Source organism: Lonchura striata, chromosome 1 (assembly GCF_046129695.1).
Source record: "Lonchura striata isolate bLonStr1 chromosome 1, bLonStr1.mat, whole genome shotgun sequence".
Classification (NCBI taxonomy): Eukaryota; Metazoa; Chordata; class Aves; order Passeriformes; family Estrildidae; genus Lonchura; species Lonchura striata.
Genome location: NC_134603.1, coordinates 82,331,846 through 82,351,067, shown reverse-complemented (window position 1 = coordinate 82,351,067; position 19,222 = coordinate 82,331,846). Strand labels below are relative to the sequence as shown.

The 19,222-nt window shown below is 38.5% G+C and overlaps 1 protein-coding gene across 1 annotated transcript in view; it reads left to right on the top strand.

The window, feature by feature from the left end:
* BASP1 (brain abundant membrane attached signal protein 1) overlaps nt 1–10,564 on the top strand; it is a 51,141-nt gene extending 40,577 nt beyond the window's left edge. Inside the window, exon 2 of the mRNA XM_021526410.3 lies at nt 9,707–10,564. Coding sequence (XP_021382085.1) covers nt 9,716–10,447 — 732 coding nt within the window. The 5' untranslated portion in view covers nt 9,707–9,715 and the 3' untranslated portion in view covers nt 10,448–10,564. The remainder of the gene's footprint in view (nt 1–9,706) is intronic.
* Nucleotides 10,565–19,222: the final 8,658 nt, after the last annotated feature.

Sequence of the window (19,222 nt, the reverse complement as noted above, 5' to 3'; positions counted from 1 at the left end):
CTTAGCAACATGAGAAATACTTGCAATTCTGCCCAAAGTCTCACAGGTTTAATTATAGGTAGTTTTGATGTTATGCAAGGCATGACTTGACTTGAATATGTCGACTTGAGTACAACATTTTTTGTTTTAAATGAAGCTTTGTACACAGGACTGAAAGTAAGAAATTTTTATTCCAAGAAGAAATGCAGCAGCTCTTCAGGGAGTTGGTGTAAAATACACTGTAAGTGCTGCTGAGGTGGTGAGTAGGCTTTGTGCTGGTTGCTTACAGGAGGTTAAATTCCACCAGAGGCATGATGTGTAACACTATCTTAAAGATGTAAGCATGTTTAGCTTTGTAATGCCATATTAGACGTACAGGTATTTTTGGAATAATGTTTCAATTACTAATTTAACTGTCATTAGCAATTGTGTATTAAGTGGAGGATGAAATTGTTTTTTTCCTGTGATTTTTGCATATGCCTTAATTGTTGAGGAATGCTGTTGCTGTGTTCAGGGCTGAGGTTACTGGGAGGGTGGGCACAACATCAGTGACTGAAGTAGATACATGTTCTTTGGGAGAAAATAGCTGTCAGTGTTCTTTTAAAATCAGCCAACCTCTTCTGATGTCTAAACCCAAAAATGTGGTACATCCAGGAGCACCGAGTGGATGTGCAATCATTTCCTTTTGAGGAAAAAGAGAGAAAAGCTATTCCTGCAGCTCAATATAGAGCTAAAACAGATAGAAGCAGACAGAGAATATGTTAACTAGATACTAAATCTTAAAATACTTAAAAGAGTTATGTAACGGAATAAAGGAGTCAACAATAAATATTTAATTTAAATTGCTATTTTTTGGTTTGTTTTGCTGGGTGAATTAAATACTGTGTATTTTGGAAGGAAGAGCTTGCAATGCTCTCATGAACACTATGATATGCACAACAGCAGCAGGTGCTTCATTAATTCAGTTATAGCTGGTCTTGGTTCCCTGTTTTCCTCCTTTCAGTGGTGCAATTGTGGAGTTGTGTGCTGCAGTCAGAAATGGTGTGTTGCAGTCCATGTGCCTCACATTTTAAAATGAAAAACAAAAATGAGAACGGGATTTTGTTTATAATTGTAAATGGAGATTCATTCCTTGTGGTGAAGGTGTCATGCAAACAGAAAACGTAAATTACATAGTCTAAGGATTGCCATGACCTATCCTAGGTCTGGCTGTCTGTTAAAAGTTCTGTTCCTAGGTATAGGATGCTTTCTTACCAGGATTTAAGAATGTTTTTTACAGCCATTGTTTTTTTTCAGTGAGCAGCACCATGAGATGGAAAACAAAAATAAGGAAGAATTTAGAAATTACTTGACACTTGGAGAATCCATTTTCAAAGCAAAACTGGTAGTTTCTAGATTCCAAAGCTAATGCACTATTTCTTATAGCATACTGTAATTAATATTCTAACTACTCTTTCAAATTTGATTAAAACTAGGTTGACTATTTAAATGGGCATTAAAGAAATAGAGGTGTTTTTGAGTGTGGAATGTTAGACAAATAAAATGCAAATATAGATCCCCATAAATAATTTTCTCTAGTGGAAGTTCCCTGGTTAAATACCCAAATGCCTTATTCAGAATGTGAATGTGGCTCTCCACGACTATTTTAAGAAATGACAGGTAAGTTTACTATTTATACAAACAGCAACCAAGAACTTTTGCTATTGAAGAAAACATGTAAATTAGGATCATATTATAATTTCTTTTTTTAGTATAGAAAGCATGAGTTTCAACTCTCTTCATGTTCTCCAGACTGTTCTTAGATCAGGAAGAGGCTAGAAAAATATAAGCTATAGGTGTTAACTTGCTTTGCTTTTCCAGTGTGAAGTCCCTTCAGGAATGAGGTCTTCCCACCAGTGCTCTTCAGTATGACTGTAGTGTAGAGGAGGATAATGTTTTCCTTGCTTACTAGCATTTGACGGTCACATTTTTAATGTAGTCTTTGAAGGCACTCAAAGTATGAACTGTTCCTGGGTCTACAAGCAAAGCATATTTGTGGTGTTGAGATCATGGTAGGGATTGCACTGGAGGGACAGAATTCAAGCAAAATATGATTTAAAAAGAAATCATCCCATTATCTAGGCTTTTATCCCCTTGTGTGTTTTTGTAATTATACATGGTGGTGGTAGGTATTTGAGGGAGGCAAAAAGTGGCTGGCCATAACTGGAATAATATGTGTGGAATCTCATGTCTTCCACAGTGTTGCATGTCCTGGGACCTAAACAGCTTCAAAGATGTGGGTAATAACCACCTCTGAAATTTGCATCATTACCTACTTAGAAACTTGATTCTAGGATATAGGTTAGAAAACTGGATAATACAAAATATTTATTAAACTGGCTGTTGAGGAGACATGTGCAAACCCCAAAATGATGTGGCAATTTAGAAAGAAGAAGGAGACGGCATTTGCTTATATGTCTTGGCTTAGTCTTTTAGGTTATTTGAATTCTGAAAGCTGTTTCTATGTGATGCGTTCTTGTAAGGTTAATTTCAGTCTTTGCAAAGCAGGTGTTTACAGCAGTTTCCTCTTCCAGTCATGTGCCTAACAATAGTGTGATTAAGATCTTACTCTGGGGCAGGCTGAGTTTTGGCTCTGTGTGTGCCTGCACGAGCATGTCTGCAAGCTGCTTTTATTATTCAACAAAGAGAATATATGCAGTTAATCTGAATATAGGAGAAATGCTTTGAATGGGTCTTGAATCTGTAAGAAGACTGGTAGACAGATTGGAGCAGATGAGGCAAATAAATAGAAATTGATGGCAGCATTTTTAATTTAAGCAATCAGAGCATCAGATGAACTGAATGCAAAGCTGAGCAATACATCCACTGCATTGTGAAAATAATATATTTTATGCTGCTTCTTTTTTGCTCAGTTTTTAATATGACTTGGTTTTGTTATACACAATGCAAAAAAGCCTTGGATTTGCTGCCAGGGATGAAACTGAACGTGCTGGAAGTTGTATCTGCATTGCTGGGCAGAGTAGTTCTGTGTTGGATCAGTGAAAAAAGCCCACACGTGGCAAAACACTGCAATTATGCTTTGAAACCAGCAGTAGGAAAATAAAGAAGAAAACTAACATGAAAATGTGTAAGTTGTAGACAACTGTCTAAGGAGAATAGGGGTGCTGTTATCTCTCTCTGTGAGGTGGTCTAACAAAAGACATTATCTCTGCTTACAAAGCACAACCTTGCCAGGGGGTGAGGAGGGAATTTGTGTAAAGCAGAGCATTCCTTCCATGCTGCTTGTTGACTCAGGAAGGCAAGAATGGCCCATGTTTTCAGCTTATGTGTTCTGCAAGATGGCTCTAGCTGGAGAGGCTACTTGTGCATTGTGGAAATTAGGTGTATTATATATGGGGACCTGCTCCTATAGAGTGACTGCACTCAAGTGGCTCTCATGGAGTGAGACACACAGACTGCATAAGGCAGTGCTGTCACGTTCTTGCTCCCGCAGGCCCTCCTACAGCAAAGGGAGTGCTGCTGTCTGACCACAGTCAGGCTGAGTATTGGATCTTCAGTCACTGTTGTGCACCCAGCTTCTTCATCTGTAGGGCCCTCCAAGTCAGAAGGTTGCAAGTCCAGAGTCTCCAACAGTGGCTTTCAAAGTAACCCATAAAATCTTCATCAGTATTTAATCAAATAATGGATGAATTTTACTTTTATTCTGCCTAGCTAGCTACCTTTTTTACACGTAATGTATGTGCAAAATTGTGGTGCAATGGTGGATACAAGTGTGAAGTACTTGTGGTCTCAAGTTGAAACTCTATGAATTTATAGTACCTGTTACGAAACTGCTGACCATCAGTCTTCATCTGTTCTTGTAAAATTTGGTTCCTAATTGATTAATTAATACACACCTCTGACCACAATCACATAAATCTTAACAGTATCTCAGGTACAATGTTTTAATTTGGTCTCCAAAAAATTGTCATGTGATTGTTAACTTTTCTGATAACTTGCTGTATTAGCTTCTCAAATGAAGCAGATTTTAATGTATGAGTTCTTAAATAGACAGAGATAATTTTGTATCAGCCTGCAGTGTGCTAAAATTATTTTAACTCTCATAATTGAAGTCTAGTATCAACAATAATAATTTAGCTATATTAGTAACAAATCTCTCGTATTAAAAATAGTGCTTCCCATTTTGGTGTGGTGTACACGTCCCTGAGAAATTTAAATTAATATAAAAATTGAAGTTCTTTTTTTTTTTTTTTTTAAGAAATTTGCATTAAATGTATTCCAAGGGAAGGGAAGGGAAGGGAAGGGAAGGGAAGGGAAGGGAAGGGAAGGGAAGGGAAGGGAAGGGAAGGGAAGGGAAGATAAAAGAAGAAAAGGAAGAAAAAGAGAAGAGAAGAGAAGAGAAGAGAAGAGAAGAGAAGAGAAGAGAAGAGAAGAGAAGAGAAGAGAAGAGAAGAGAAGAGAAGAGAAGAAAAAAAGAAAAGAAAAAAGAAAAGAAAAGAAAAGAAAAGAAAAGAAAAGAAAAGAAAAGAAAAGAAAAGAAAAGAAAAGAAAAGAAAAGAAAAGAAAAGAAAAGAAAAGAAAAGAAAAGAAAAGAAAAGAAAAGAAAAGAAAAGGTCACCAATTATGAGGTTTGAAGAGGCTTGAACCTGAATGAGACCTAGCATTTCTATTCTGTTAATTCCAAGTAAAAACAGATGAAACAGAAGATGAGTGAAGATAATAGAGAAAAAACAGAAAAACATTACCTTGTTGCTAAAAAGCAAAGCTAGCAAATCTATCTGAGATTATGCTAACAGGCGTTTTCTAACATTAACCTGGAAAACCGATTGACCTGGCAAGGATAGGAATGTCTCTTGAGTGTGTGTAAGTATAATGGGAAGCATGAAATTCTACTGCATATTTTGAGAAGCAGTAAGTTTTGGGTATTTTTCTTTCATAAAAATTCCAGAAAATCTTTCAAAACCAGCATTTGCATATCCCTTGTTTCTTTCAGTTCCCATATGTATCCCTTAATTAAAACTTTTTGCCTTTTAAAATTTTATTTTTTTATTGAAGGTGTAGGGTGAATCAATGGGGTACAGAGAGGTAATAGTTTCTTCAAAAGCTTTCTATTTCTTTTCAGCCCCTGGGCAGTTGGGGCAGTTTCTGGGCATCGGTATTTCATTTGATTTGGAGCACTGAAACCCTGCCTTTCATGGAATGTGCATTTTTGTCTGCAGGCAGTGTGAGATAACTCATGCCTGGGAACAGGCTTGTGCAAGGGCTACTTTGGCCTGACCCACCACACATGCCTGCCCTACACTGGAGGCAGTGGAATTTCAGAGGTACCTATTGTCTTCCTGAACTGGTTTTTCTGGCAATGGACTGAACTCCCAAATGCAGTTGAACAGGAGCTTTGGAAGTTTAGCTTTGGCAATCAGACTGAGGTAACATCAGGCACAATCTGTGAGTTTGTCCTTTCCTGTTGCCCCGCTCGCAGTACTGTGAGGGAGGGTGATAGCAAACCTACCCTTGTAATAATGAGACTCTTTAATGGTGTGTGAAATCCTCTGCTAAAATAAATGTTTAGAAGTTTATAAACACATAAAACTAATTGGGCAGACAAATTTTTACTGACTAAAGAGATAATAAGAGTCTGACTCTAGGGTCTTTTTCAATATAGAAGAAAAATTTGAAGTATTAAACTTCCAAATAATAATTCTTTTTAGAAACTGTACAAATTTGTGCTGCTCATGTTCCAGGGACTCATGTCTATGAGTCTTCAGAATTTGAAATGTTCCATGAGTTCTTCTTCCTCTTGCATTATGGTCTTATGGACATTGAATCTTTGAGTCTTGATTGTCGCAAATATGGAAATTTCAAAGTGCTTAACATTCTCCAGGTGACCTGTACACCCAAAATGTTTTAATCTAAATAATCCACCCCAGAGATTTTTATACAATAAGAAAGATAACTATGCGACTTCTCTGGTTCTGTTCCTGCTTCCTGCAGGAGAATGGAAACTTCAGGATGTGCAAAATGTATAAAAGCTTCTAGAAACTGAAGAAATCCTTGCTTCTGTTGCAGGGAGTAGTTCTTCTAATGTCAGACACGGTGATCTCTGGTTTAGTTTCTTTTTCCATAAGAAGAGCAATACAAAATATATTGACCAGCCTGGGAAGCGGACAAAGTCTATTATAGCTTCCAATTATATTTTCCCTCACTATTCTGAAGTACTGATCTGCAGAGCTGTTCACCAAAGTTCCCTGAAAATTACTGATATATTGCAACTCCTTATAGAAAACCGGTTTCTAGACTCTATCTTTCTCTCTCTAGACCCTTTTCTTTATAGCAGTAAGAAGGCACAGTCATCAAATGCTGTGCCATTTTTATACAAATGGTGCTCAGCACCAAAATTTTCAAGGATCTTCATTTGGAACATGCTTGCTACAGAGATCATTATGTTCAGCTGGCAGCTGCTTAAGATATCTCAAAACCTGTACCTGTTAGTGAAAGTGAAAATAAGTGAAGACCTACTGGGGTTCAGTTTCTAAATAGTGGTCAATAGTTGTAGGCAAACTTTGGTCCTGGGTCCATCATTTGCAAGGTGAATGCAGTGATTATGGGGTTAGGGAGGTGCAGGGGTAATGGAAGAGGCTGAGCAGTGAAGCCAGGACCCCAGTCTCACTGGAAGAGAGGGTGCATCCCCTTAATTATTTTTTTCATAATTTAGTCCTTTGGTGGGGCGAGGGGATGGGAAAGATGTCTGTACTCTTTCAAGTGTTAACATGTAGGTAGTAACACAGAGTGGATTGAACACTGTATGAATTCACATCTCAATGGCTTTTTGCACTTTGCTTCACTTGGGAGACATTTCACTGACATTCACTTTCACTTAGTACCAGGCAGGATTATCCCCACTACAATATCCAGCACAATCACAGAGACACTTAGGTGTAGAGGTTCACATGCTGGTCTTCTTGAAGGTATAGATGATTGTAATTTTAAAATACTTTTAAAGGCCTGCTTTGTGTCTGCCACACCTTTAGTCTCTGCACTGGATGGTTCAGAGCTGTGCTTCAGGCTGGGACAGAGACAAGACCAGCATCTATTTGAAGAAGTGGAGCATGTGGGGCTGTTTCTAAAAAAGGCTACAGGGAAGCCCAGATGTGTTATCAGAAGTCTGGGGACAGGAGGAATGTTTGCAAATCAGATCTGGGAAAAAAGAGACTTGGTAGCATTGCTACCTGGGTGATAACCCCAATGATTACTCTGCTTTTGCATCGTAGCCTGGCATAGCTGTTATCATGATGATCTAGGCAGCTTTTTAACAGGGAGATATGAGATTCAGCATCCCAAAGAGTGAATTTATTCTGTTATAAAGTAGTTGAAACTCTGCTGGAAGATGACAGTCCATTTGTCAATGTAAATATTTGCTAATAGACCATAATTATAGTCTCTGAACCTCTTCCTCATCTCCTGCTCCAATACCTTAAGATAGCTGGCTGTGATGCCAATTGAGACACAGATTTCACAGTGTACCTCCAATCAAAGTTTGGGAGCGCATTTCTCATATGCATGCTTCTCTATTTTTTAAAGGTCCTTTGGCATAGACATTCTGTATCCAGCTATATCTGAGGCCAAAATATTGTTGCGGAAAGAAGTATAAAATGTGGTATGTTACTACTATCCGTGAAATAGCAAAATCTTGAAAAATGCCAAAGACACAACAAATGAAATTAGGCCCACTGTACCTGGGCTTTGTTGGAAAAAAAGTAAAGGCTTAATTAGAGATTACAAATTGGGATTCACACATAGCTTCAATATAAATCTCCAGTCTGACTGACTTGAAAAAGCGCTTTCAAAATATTTGGTTGAAATTGCACATGAACAATAATCAGGGCAATATTTATGGAGTAATCTGGAACGCTATACACTTGTCAGATAATGAACTAATGTCCACAGTTTCCCCTAAATACCTGATAACTCTGTCATGAAGGTAGAGATTAGATTGCTCAGCTGTGACTCTATGGAAGTTAATCCTTTTATTGCTGTTCCTCTAAAATTTCAGACAATAAAGCAGTGTTTCAGTAACATCACATGACCATTTTGCAGGGCTGTGTGATAACATTTCAGCAGTATTTGCAAATTGTTACTCTTTTTGAAAACTGAAGTCAGAAAGATCTCTGCTGACCATAATATCTCAATTTTGCCCAAGATTTGTGGATATTTGGCTGTGGGGCTCTGCCTGGGGCTTGTGTCTGTGGTAGCAGATAATCTACTGAGAGGCAGCTTGTTCTTAGTTGTATGTAATATTACTTTATATTCAGCCTGCTATGAGCAATCATATGAATTTTTACTCATTTGTATTCACAGTTTTAGCAAGTGTGTGAAAAAAATACAGCCTATAATTATATCTACCTGTGCAAAACAGAAAATTAGAATGATTCATCTTCCTTGGAGAAGTTCTTACATTAAACATTTGTTTGAGAATTCTTTGAAAAAAGTCACCATCTCCTATTTTCAAATAGTAGAAAGCACAGAAATATTTTTCTTAACCTTTCACTAATCATGAATTAAATATTTTATTTAATAATAAAAATGTATTTTTTTCTCCATTCATAGAGTTTTTGCTTTCAATAATGATCCAACATATCTGTGTCTCCTGTTTTCATAGACAAAGTTTGCTTTGAAGTATTGTGAAAGATTTTGTGTATTCTTAGTTAAGACTCCCACATAAAGGCTATATAAATACTGATATGGTTATACACATGGTCAGCTTCTAAATAACAGTTATTGCGTGTCATGCTTGAAAACTGGGAGCAGAGGCTCCAAATATGCTCCTCTCTTCTCCCATTTTTTATTGCATCAGGTCACATGCCCCATATAAGCTTGTGGTCAGAAGTGCTTGTATTTGTGTCTTGTCTTATGGAGTGGTCTTGCTGTACTTCAGACTCATGTCTCCCATCCTGCTGAGTGTGGGAATGTAGGGCTTTGGGCAGGCAATCCCTATGGAAGCTGCAAAGCTGGGTGGGACTATGCGTGGGAGCTGTTCCTGCTTCTGGGGCTGCCGGATGTGGGTGCCCACATCCCTCTGGGTGAGGGAAGCACATGCTCCTGGCCCCTGGTACCATCAGCTTTCTACAAAAACTGGCTCTGAAAGTAACAGGCTGCGAGGCATAGTGAGTAGATGCAGGCTTCTGCGTTAGCCTTCTCATTGACTCTAGGCTTCATTTGATTTCTCCAAACCCTAATGAAAAGGTGGTTCAGCGCCTTTGCTAAAGTGATGTTGGACTTTGTGTTAACCAGGGGTGGATGTCACGATTCATAGCCAAATTTACTTAATCCCCAACCGGAATATAAATATGTCTTTTTTCTACTTCTACTCTTAGGCCACAGAAGATTGTGGTTGTATGTCAGTCCTCCATTGTCCTGCAACTTCTTGTTACTCTGTCCCCTTCCTCCCTACTGAACTGCAACCAGGGTTAGAGGTGCTCACAGGACTGTTTGTAAGGGGATGTGGTAGAAGGGTATTTGCTGACTGAAATTCTGCTGGTTTGAGCAGGATGTAAGCTCAGTGGCAGTGGTGCTCTGCAGCATCAGTACATTCAGCTGACAACATCTTACCAAACCTCATGTGGTCTCCCTTTCAGCAACCAGAGTCAATTTTTCCTTTGTACTCTGTTGATTCTCTCAGTGGTGAATACTGGGCTTTGTATAATCAACCCCTTTCTCTTTTCTGTTACAGAGCTCCAGCATGGGAGGCAAACTGAGCAAGAAGAAGAAGGGATACAGTGTCAATGATGAAAAAGCTAAAGACAAAGACAAGAAGACTGAAGGAGCAGCGACTGAGGAAGAGGAGACTCCAAAGGAGGCTGAGGGTGCCCAGAAAACCACAGAGACCACAGAAGTGAAGGAGAACAACAAGGAGGAGAAGGGAGAAAAGGATACTCAGGTCACTGCCAATAAGATGGAAGAAAAAGAAGGGGAGAAGGAGAAAACAGTGACCCAGGAAGAAACCCAGAAAACAGAACCTGAGAAGTCAGAGGCTATTGTCGATGCAAAAGTAGAGCCACAGAAGAACACTGAACAGGCACCCAAGAAAGAGGAGCCAACTGCTGCCTCTGCTCCTGCTGCCAGTAGCGAAGCACCCAAACCCTCTGAGCCTAGCACCGATGCAAAAGCTTCCCAGCCTTCAGAGGCCACAGCTCCCAGTAAAGCAGATGACAAGAACAAAGAGGAAGGGGAAGCCAAAAAGACTGAGGCTCCCACAATGCCTGCAGCCCAAGAAACTAGAAGTGAAGTGGCCCCAGCTTCAGACTCAAAACCTAGCAGCAACGAGGCTGCACCTTCTTCCAAGGAGCCCGTGGCAACATCAGCACCTAGTTCGACTGCTAAGGCCTCAGACCCTGCAGCTCCTCCAGAGGAAGCGAAACCTTCTGAAGTTCCAGCGACTAATTCGGATCAAACCATAGCAGTGCAAGATTAAATTGGACAGCCTGTTGAAACAACCACTTAAAACAACCTGTGTCTTTTTTTTATTTTTTCGGCTATACTAACTTGTTTCAGATCTGAAATAGCAAATGCGTATTGCCCAGAAAAGAAGGAGATAAAAAAAAAAGAGAAAAAATGAAAAGGATGTCCCATCAAGTTGGGAGGGAGGGAGGGGGGAGAATCCAAATAGTATTTTCGTGGGGAAATATCTAGTATACTTTCTGCCAACTTGACACAAGTCCTGGATTAAAATAAATAAATAAATAAATAAATAAATAAATGGATGTCTGAAAGTACAGCACATTTTTTGTATCTGAACTGCTGAAAATACACTCCACCAGTGTATCAAAACCTTCTTTTTGTTCTGTAATGGGGTTTGGAAATGATGCGTTTGATTCTGCCCACTAGGTTTGTGCCAAGGCAATCAGATCTTTATGAAAGCAGTATTTTCTGTGTGTTTTTTTTTTTTTATTTACAACCTTTCTTATTTTAATATTTTTTTTTAAGCAGTGGATGAATGCCAACTTTCAGACAAAACCCACTTAGCTGTCCACATATTTCTCAATGCCAATCCTCCAATTCTTCCTCTCCAAATATTTTTTGGGAGTAAAAAGCATTCTCATCCTACTTAGCCTACCTAGATTTCTCATGACGAGTTAATGCATGTCCGTGGTTGGGTGCACCTGTAGTTCTGTTTATTGGTCAGTGGAAATGAAAAAGTCTGCGTTCATTGCAGTTCCAGTTTCTCTTCCATTCTGTGTCACAGACACCAACACACACTCATTGGAAAACAAATGAAAAAAAAAATGTACAATGGATGCATTGAAATTATATGTAATTGTATAAATGGTGCAACAGTAATAAAACTTAAATAATTTAAAAAATATATACGTGTAAAGACTGATTAAATCTTCACTTTCACCCCTTGAGAACTAGATAAAGGAGGTTCTTACACTTAGAGAAGAAGTATGTCTGGGGCTGTCTACTTTCTTATAAATAGTCACTTTCCAACAGACTCAAGTGCTCTTAGATGAGGTTGGAAGAAGTGGCCAATGAATAGTGCATCTCATATATGTTTTATCCCAGTCAAAGAAGAAATGGCTTTTGCCTACATTAACATGTGAAAAAAAAAATGCTCTTGCTATTTTGAAGAGCAACAGGCATGTTGACTGAGTTTTAATTTGGACTAAGACAGTGGATTTGATAAACTCAATTTAAAATGAGGCGATTAAATTTAAACCTAGTCCTATTAAAGTATTTCTAGTGCTGATACACTTTGTTCTTTTCCCCATTACTATTACATAGAAGATAAACCACTGCTGCCACAAAGGGCCAGTCCTGTGTATTTCAAATATGGATAAGCTTGTGTAGCTCAGTAGAGTTTGGCCCAGCATATTTTTCACTACTTTTGCCTATTTTATTCATTATTCAACAGAACAGCTGAATAATTGCACTTACTGCTGAATGGTGTAATTGGTGGATACAGACAACGATTTCAGTGCAGAGCTGGGATTCACAAAACCAGTTAAAGCAGCATATTTGGCCTCCCTATTAGTAAACTTTTGGGCAGAGCAGAAGTTCTGAAAGTAGTTGGCTGTGGTACATAGAAACACAGCTGATACACATACCAAAGGGATGAGCAGGCTTGGATTTAGTAAATAAGGAAAATGGTTTTTTAAAATAGTATAAATTATTTCAAATACTTTCTCTCCAGGTAGTGAGGATGATTCACTCTACAGACTTGCATAAGACTAATCCTATGTTTTTTTCAGAAATACAAACTTCCCACACCATGCTGGCAATATTGTTATGAAGCTGTCCACCTGGGAGAAGCCTACTGGAACAGGCAGGAATAGTTCAGTTGGGTTTAGATCAGGTCATTCACCTCCATGAATATTGCACCACCGTGAAGCTTTTGCATCCTTAATGTGATGCTAAACACAGTCTTACTTTAATTCTTTGAAGTAATTAAAAATACCCCTGTCCTCCACAGCTGTATCCAAACCCAGCAGCCTCTGCAGATGTGGACAGCAAAGTCTTACCATATGTGCTCTTCTTTTCACAACCTGCTTGCTGATGACAGTTTCATCCCAACAGGTCAATACAGCAAAGAAATTTTTTCCACACACAACTGGAAATCACTAGCATATAGTCAAAGAAATATGCACTTGTGTTTGGGAAACTGACAGTCAGCATGGCCAAAAACTCTTCTGTACTCTCAAAGAATAAAAAAAGGAAAGTTGCTGTATGATGTTTTGAATACTTTTATTAATAGACAGGCCTGCAAAATTGTTTTTTCATAGTTGCTAAATTTCTTAGTGTACAACTGATGGTTAAAAGGCATTCTGGCCAAGGCCACTTCTCCAAAATGCTGTTATTCTATACCTACATACACAAGGAAAAAACAACCTCTGTTCAAAGAGCTTTTGAATTAAACATATATATGGTTAATAGAAATGTGATACATGTTGCTTGCCTGAAAAGCCATGAGAAGAGGTGAGAGCCTAGAGGCTTGCTTTTCTTCAGTCCAGTGTCTCATCTCCAAGATTTTCCTTTTTGCATTATAATCACTCTTTAATGATAGTAAAAGTATGCTGAGGGTACAGAGCTAACAGGCATGTTAGTGCTCTGAGGGTAAGCACATTGCAGATAACCTCAAAGGACCCAACTCTTCTGTGAAAGTGTGCCAAAGGAATAGAGAAATTCAACCCTGGGAAAGAACCTTTGCTATTGTTTAGAGCCCCCACAGAGACATGTTTGCAAGGTCTCCCTTGTTTTGCCCTGGAAACTGTCAAGAATCTCTTGCTTGTCTTTCAATAATAGGAAGGTCAGTGCCATTGACTTTGCTCATACTTTGCTTGCATTTCCACAGTAAAGAGCTCAGATGCCTTTAAATGTACAGCAACTCTACCTCCTTCCCTTCCCTTCCCTTCCCTTCCCTTCCCTTCCCTTCCCTTCCCTTCCCTTCCCTTCCCTTCCCTTCCCTTCCCTTCCCTTCCCTTCCCTTCCCTTCCCTTCCCTTCCCTTCCCTTCCCTTCCCTTCCCTTCCCTTCCCTTCCCTTCCCTTCCCTTCCCTTCCCTTCCCTTCCCTTCCCTTCCCTTCCCTTCCCTTCCCTTTTTTTCTTTTTTTTCTTTTTCTTTTTTTTTTATTCTTTTTCTCTTTTTCTTTTTCTTTTTTTTTTCCTTTTTCTTTCTTTTTCTTTTTCTTTTTCTTTTTCTTTTTCTTTTTCTTTTTCTTTTTCTTTTTCTTTTTCTTTTTCTTTTTCTTTTTCTTTTTTTTCTTTTTCTTTTTACAGGCACATGCCTGTATGGCTGACAGTATCTAAACAGTCAGTGACTTCTGAATTTCTGCTGGAACTTCCTTGGTCCCAGCACTGAACTAGGAAGTCTGTCTGGTCTCTGTCTCACCTGACCATTGCCTTTTCCAGATCATCATGAATTCCAGCTTCATGTAAGTGTACTGAATCAGTGGGTGCATCAAATCCATAGTCTTCTTTCAGGAGCTTCTTCTCACTATATCACATTTCTGTGAATTTATCCTTATTTAACCATATAAGGGAGTGTCTCAAAAAAATGTGTGATTTCTTGCCACTGCCACAAGAAAGCATTTTCTTATAATACATTTCTTTAATACATCTTCTTCTCTGCTTTCATTGTTGGCTTATTGCATGTAATTCATAGTATTTAAAGTTCTGTTTCAAGATTTTTGAAATGCTAATCATATGGCTTGTTCTTTTTATTCAACAGTACATATATTCTTTCTGCATTAAACTCTTGACATTTACCTTGACTGAGATTTACCTTGACTGCATTTTATTTCATTATTTATATATATTAAATTTTTACATCCTGTTTTATATTTAACCTCCCCACCATATTTCATGCAACATGAATGCATATCAGCTGTTAAGTGGTCAGATTTAGAAACCATGGCATTGCAGCCATGGGAAAAACATAGCCAGCAAAAGGAACAGCAATCTACCAGTGGTTTCCTTCACTGCTATGAAAAAGTGTCTTCTCCATGACCGGCAGAGTTTTGCTTGCTGCATTTATCATGGTGAGATCAAGATCTGGCTATAGAGTTTGGTTAGCAGAAGGAGCTTTTTTCTTTTTTGTTGTTTGTTGGGGAAGAGAGGAAAGGAGTGAATGTTTTGAAACATGGCCACAGGAGTTGGGACACAGAATACATGACACAATTCTTTTGCTTCCTGGAGACAGCACTATTTTGTGTTAGCTGGCCACCACAGAGCTATCAAGCCTTTTCAGCTTGTCAGGATTCTTGTCTCTCTTGTAGCATATTTGCTTGTCTAGGCAATAAATATTAATTCCAGCTCTTACTCTCATGGCTATTTAAATGTATTGTCTCTATCTTTAGCTTGTCTTCCTTCCACAATTTAGGTCTGACATTTCTTTGAGCTGCCTCAAGGTTATTGAGGTTATTGCATCAGAGGGTAACTGAATTTCTTGACATTTTGGCTTGATCAAGATGATTTTTTTGAGACTGTTCAGTCAGGTGAGATACAGTTTTTCAAGGACATATTAATATGATCATACTTTTATAATATAACAGTTGACAGATTTTAAATGGACAGTCTAAAGGTGTCTGTCCATACATTGCAGGCTAAGTAAAGAAAACCTGGAAGATGGGAGGGCAGATCATCAGCTGACAAAATTAGTGATTTAGGCCCACTGAACTGTTTGAAAATAATTTTATTTCAGTTATTCCATACAGACTAAAAAAAGCATTAGCAACAGTATGTCACATTGTATTACGTAGAACTGAATGGTCAGATATGAATGAATTAAACTTAACTTTAGTGATAAGTTTATAATAGATTTAGATTTGAATTGAAGCAGTATATGAATAATAATTAGGAAAATAATACAAGTTCTGAAATGGCACATTTAAAGGATATATTTTAGACTTTAGGTAGTTACTTTTTATGAATGATTCTAGTGTTTCTGGTAGTGATAAGGCACAACATAAGGATTAGCATATTTCTGCATATGCACGTGAAAATTAAATGAAGATAAAAATTAATATTTATAGGGAGAAGAGATTTATACTTCCTGGTAAGTTAAATTTAAACTGGTGGGTCATGCTGTCTTATCTTGGGCCTGAATTTTGCATTTCACTGTATCTTGGTGCTCAAGCTTAGCTGTATCACACACATGTTGGACCAGAATTTTCACTGCACTGCCACATTTTCTAGCTATACCTGACCCAATTTTTTATACATTTTTCTTCTTTAATCTGTCAGGACCAAGATGCCTACATTAATGGAGATCTAAACAGGTGGTGACCCAAACTACCCTATAGACCTTTAACATTCAGACCAGCTCAGTGGTGCTGGGTTCCATCTGTGCTCATTATCTCTGGCTTTGATGTGTCTGTACCAATGACAGGGACTGGGGAAAGATTTCAGAGAGTTTTAATGTCTGTTGTTTCCCTCTCATCCAAGTGCCCCAAAAGTAAAGGTGACTGGAGGGTGTTTCTCTCAGCTGAAAGTTTGAAAACTTAGAAAAAAACTGTTCAGTTCTTTGGTCAAGATGAGCAGAGAATGGAGGAGTTTGAAAGCCTGAGATCTGGTATAAACATAAAAGTGATATTTAAATTCATGGTAAAACTAATTTGACAAAGACACGAGCTGTGTCCTGAGAAGATCAGCACCTTAGGAATGGGGTCTCATACAGTATTGTACAGGAGAAAGCTGAGTATAAAAATGTAGCTACTGCATAAACAAGTATCACTTTTAGGCAAAAGCAAAACTGGTAATGATGGGAGAAGCATCTAGTTTGGCAGAAAAGCATTTCCATTGTTAGGATTTTTAGAGAAGAGATAGCTCTTGAAATGTGTTTAAGGAAATTTTTTTGTGTGATGTTTATATTCCTGAATTGATTCCTAAACTGATTTTAGATGACAAATGCAACAAAATATGTTCTAGTGTTATCCATAAAATTTTTCAGCATCATAAGCAAAACCTTTCTACAGCAGGATAAAGGAGTGTAAAAAGAAATGGACTGTGATGTCAGTGAAGTTCAAGTTCTCCTCTAGCACCCTGAATACATGCAGTGTTTCTAATAAAGATGAGAGGATGGGATGGAAGCTGCGGCAACAATTCTACACAGTGACTTGAGCTAATATTCAGTGAATTTCCTGTTTTAGTGATGGTGCCATGAGATACTGTCAGATCCAATGGTACTATTAATCAGATCCAATTGCAGTCAATTATAATCATAATGCTTCACCATAGATATGGATTTTTGAAGGGAGCAACTTTTATGTGAATGGCTGTTTCCATTGATTTTATACCTTGCTGTCTAGTTCTAAAAATCTAGAATTAGTTTGATGACATTGAAAGTAAGAATCAATCTATCTGTGGCTAATCAGTGACAGAGTATATGTAGATAGAGAAGCTGACCGAAAAGACATTACAAGGTCAGATAATAATTTGGGAAGGAGTCAGTCACCAGGGGATGTCAGCAGAAGTTTTCAATCAGTGTGAAAGGCAAGGATAATGATTTTTCAGAGCAACTCTTTAAATGAATGTGGAGGCAATAAATGAACTGGCAGTCTGGTCTAGATAGCATGGGTTGCAGGTTTGCCATACCATGCAAAAAGAAAGCAGAGGTGTTTTCCTGCTTGGGTAGGCACAAAGTCACACACTGCTCTTAATTTTCCTTTCACTCCAGTTCACCCATTGATATTTACTTCCTCTTTCAGGCTAACCTTTCCATCAAGGATCTCTTTCTTTTCCCCAGCACATGCTTTAGTTAATAGACCAGATTCTCCTAAAGTGGCCAAAGCACCTGTTTAAAAGGAACATTATACATATCACATGCCTTCCAGAGAGCTGCTGTGCTTCTGAAAAGGATTCATGTACAACCTTGCCCTTCAAACCATGTACAAAACAGAAATGTACCAGGTCACCTGGTACCTGAAACCATCACATGCTTTACCCTGGTACCACATAGATTTTCTCCCCCATTTTATCACTACGAAGATAGAGACAGATGTGTAGTGTTTTAGGATTTTTCTTAAAAAATAATGGTCCTATTAACCCAGTGAGGCCATTTTATGAACAGCTTCTCTGGCAGTCTTGTGTGCTGCCAGGCCTGGACTGACCATGAGAGTAAGAAGATCTGCCCACCTTTAGCTCACCAGGGCTTCTTGTCTTCTGTCTGCCCTCCAGCTGCTCTTCCTTCCTCTGGGATGCAGCTGCACCAGTCTCCTGCTGAACAGACTTGGCTTGGAGGACAGGGAAGTCTGTGGAACCACCTTGAGAGAGCTTAAGGATGGCAAGAAGAACTCTTTGACAGGATTTACATGGATATAGCTGCTTCTCCCTTAGGGCAGGGGAATGGAAAGCCCTAAAAAACTTTGAAAGTCAAAGTCTTTCAAGTTTTCTATGGCTCTGTGACTACCAAAGGTTGTCCTAGTAAGTAGTGTTTTCCTTCATCTGAATAAGACTTAGACTGTATCTGCTTTCATGGAATAATAATTCATTCTGTATTGCCTTCAGCAGGACTAAGGGCAGTACAAGGTATTCTTACATTCATTTTTGAATTGTTGTCTGAGTGCCTGCAATGAAATATTTCTCAATTTTACTTCACTTTCTCCATGCTCCTCCTATATGGTTTCATTCCAGCCATTCTTTTCTCCACCAGGCCATAAGTAGGCAAAACTGTTTACTTTTTTCTGTGTACATCAATCACTCCTCAAATGAGAAGCAACAGCATGTGCTTTCGTCACAAGCCTCCTTGCACATTCTTCCCTTCATGTCTCAGCCTGCTATAGGCAAGGATAATGCTGATATTTCAACTGGGCAAAATCATCAGTCATTATAAATCCCCTTGGGGATATGAATATGTCCAGCAGTAGTGAGAATTTTCTAGTCTTTGTGTGCTTTATTTAGAAGTACAATTCACAATGGATCGCTGATGAAAAGTGCCAGTAACCCTGCAAACTCTTATACTGCTGCCTGTGCAGAACTGGGCGAGGCTTTCTTTTAAGAAGTACTTCTGTTGAATTGGCGTAATTGGACCAGCAAATTGCAGTGATGAACTAGATAAAAATGACCTGGAAAATCCCTGCCTCATGTACAGTGCTGACTACTGAGCAGTCATTGCTGTTCTGTGCTTTTTCTTTTGTGCTGGCCTGTGCATAGATACACTAGTACTAAGTTAATTCAGAGCTGAGATAGGCACACTGGAAACCACAAAATTTTAAATTCCCTCTTTTATCCTGAAGAGAAAATTATTTTCTAAGCCTTTCATTTTTGTTGCGGGGAGGAAGCAACAAGATTAGAAACTGAAGCTAGGTCAGACTCTCTTGAGTCCTCATGCATCTCCACACAACCAGGTTTGGGCACAAGAAGATGCTCGTAAGTGACTCAGCCATATGTATCAGAGTAATTAGGACCATTTAAAACCCAGGAACTAACAATTTTGAGGATTCTTTTAAACTCTTTCTAGTTGAAAACTTCATGGGTTCTTCTCCGTCTTAACTTTGTCTTGACTTCTGGCATCTATCAACACCCAAGCTTCAGAGCAAAATATCTACAGAAAATTCTGGATTTTACATCAAGATTTTTGAAAACCATCACAGATTTCACATGTCTCTTGTGCTTCCCATATTTTTTTCAAAATTCTTCCAGATTTCAGTGAACTTATGGACCAGACTACCCATTCAACTTCTCATTACTTTAGTCAGGGAAATTATGCTGTAAAGAAAGTTATGCTGTTAAAATAATCATTAAAGCTATTAGAT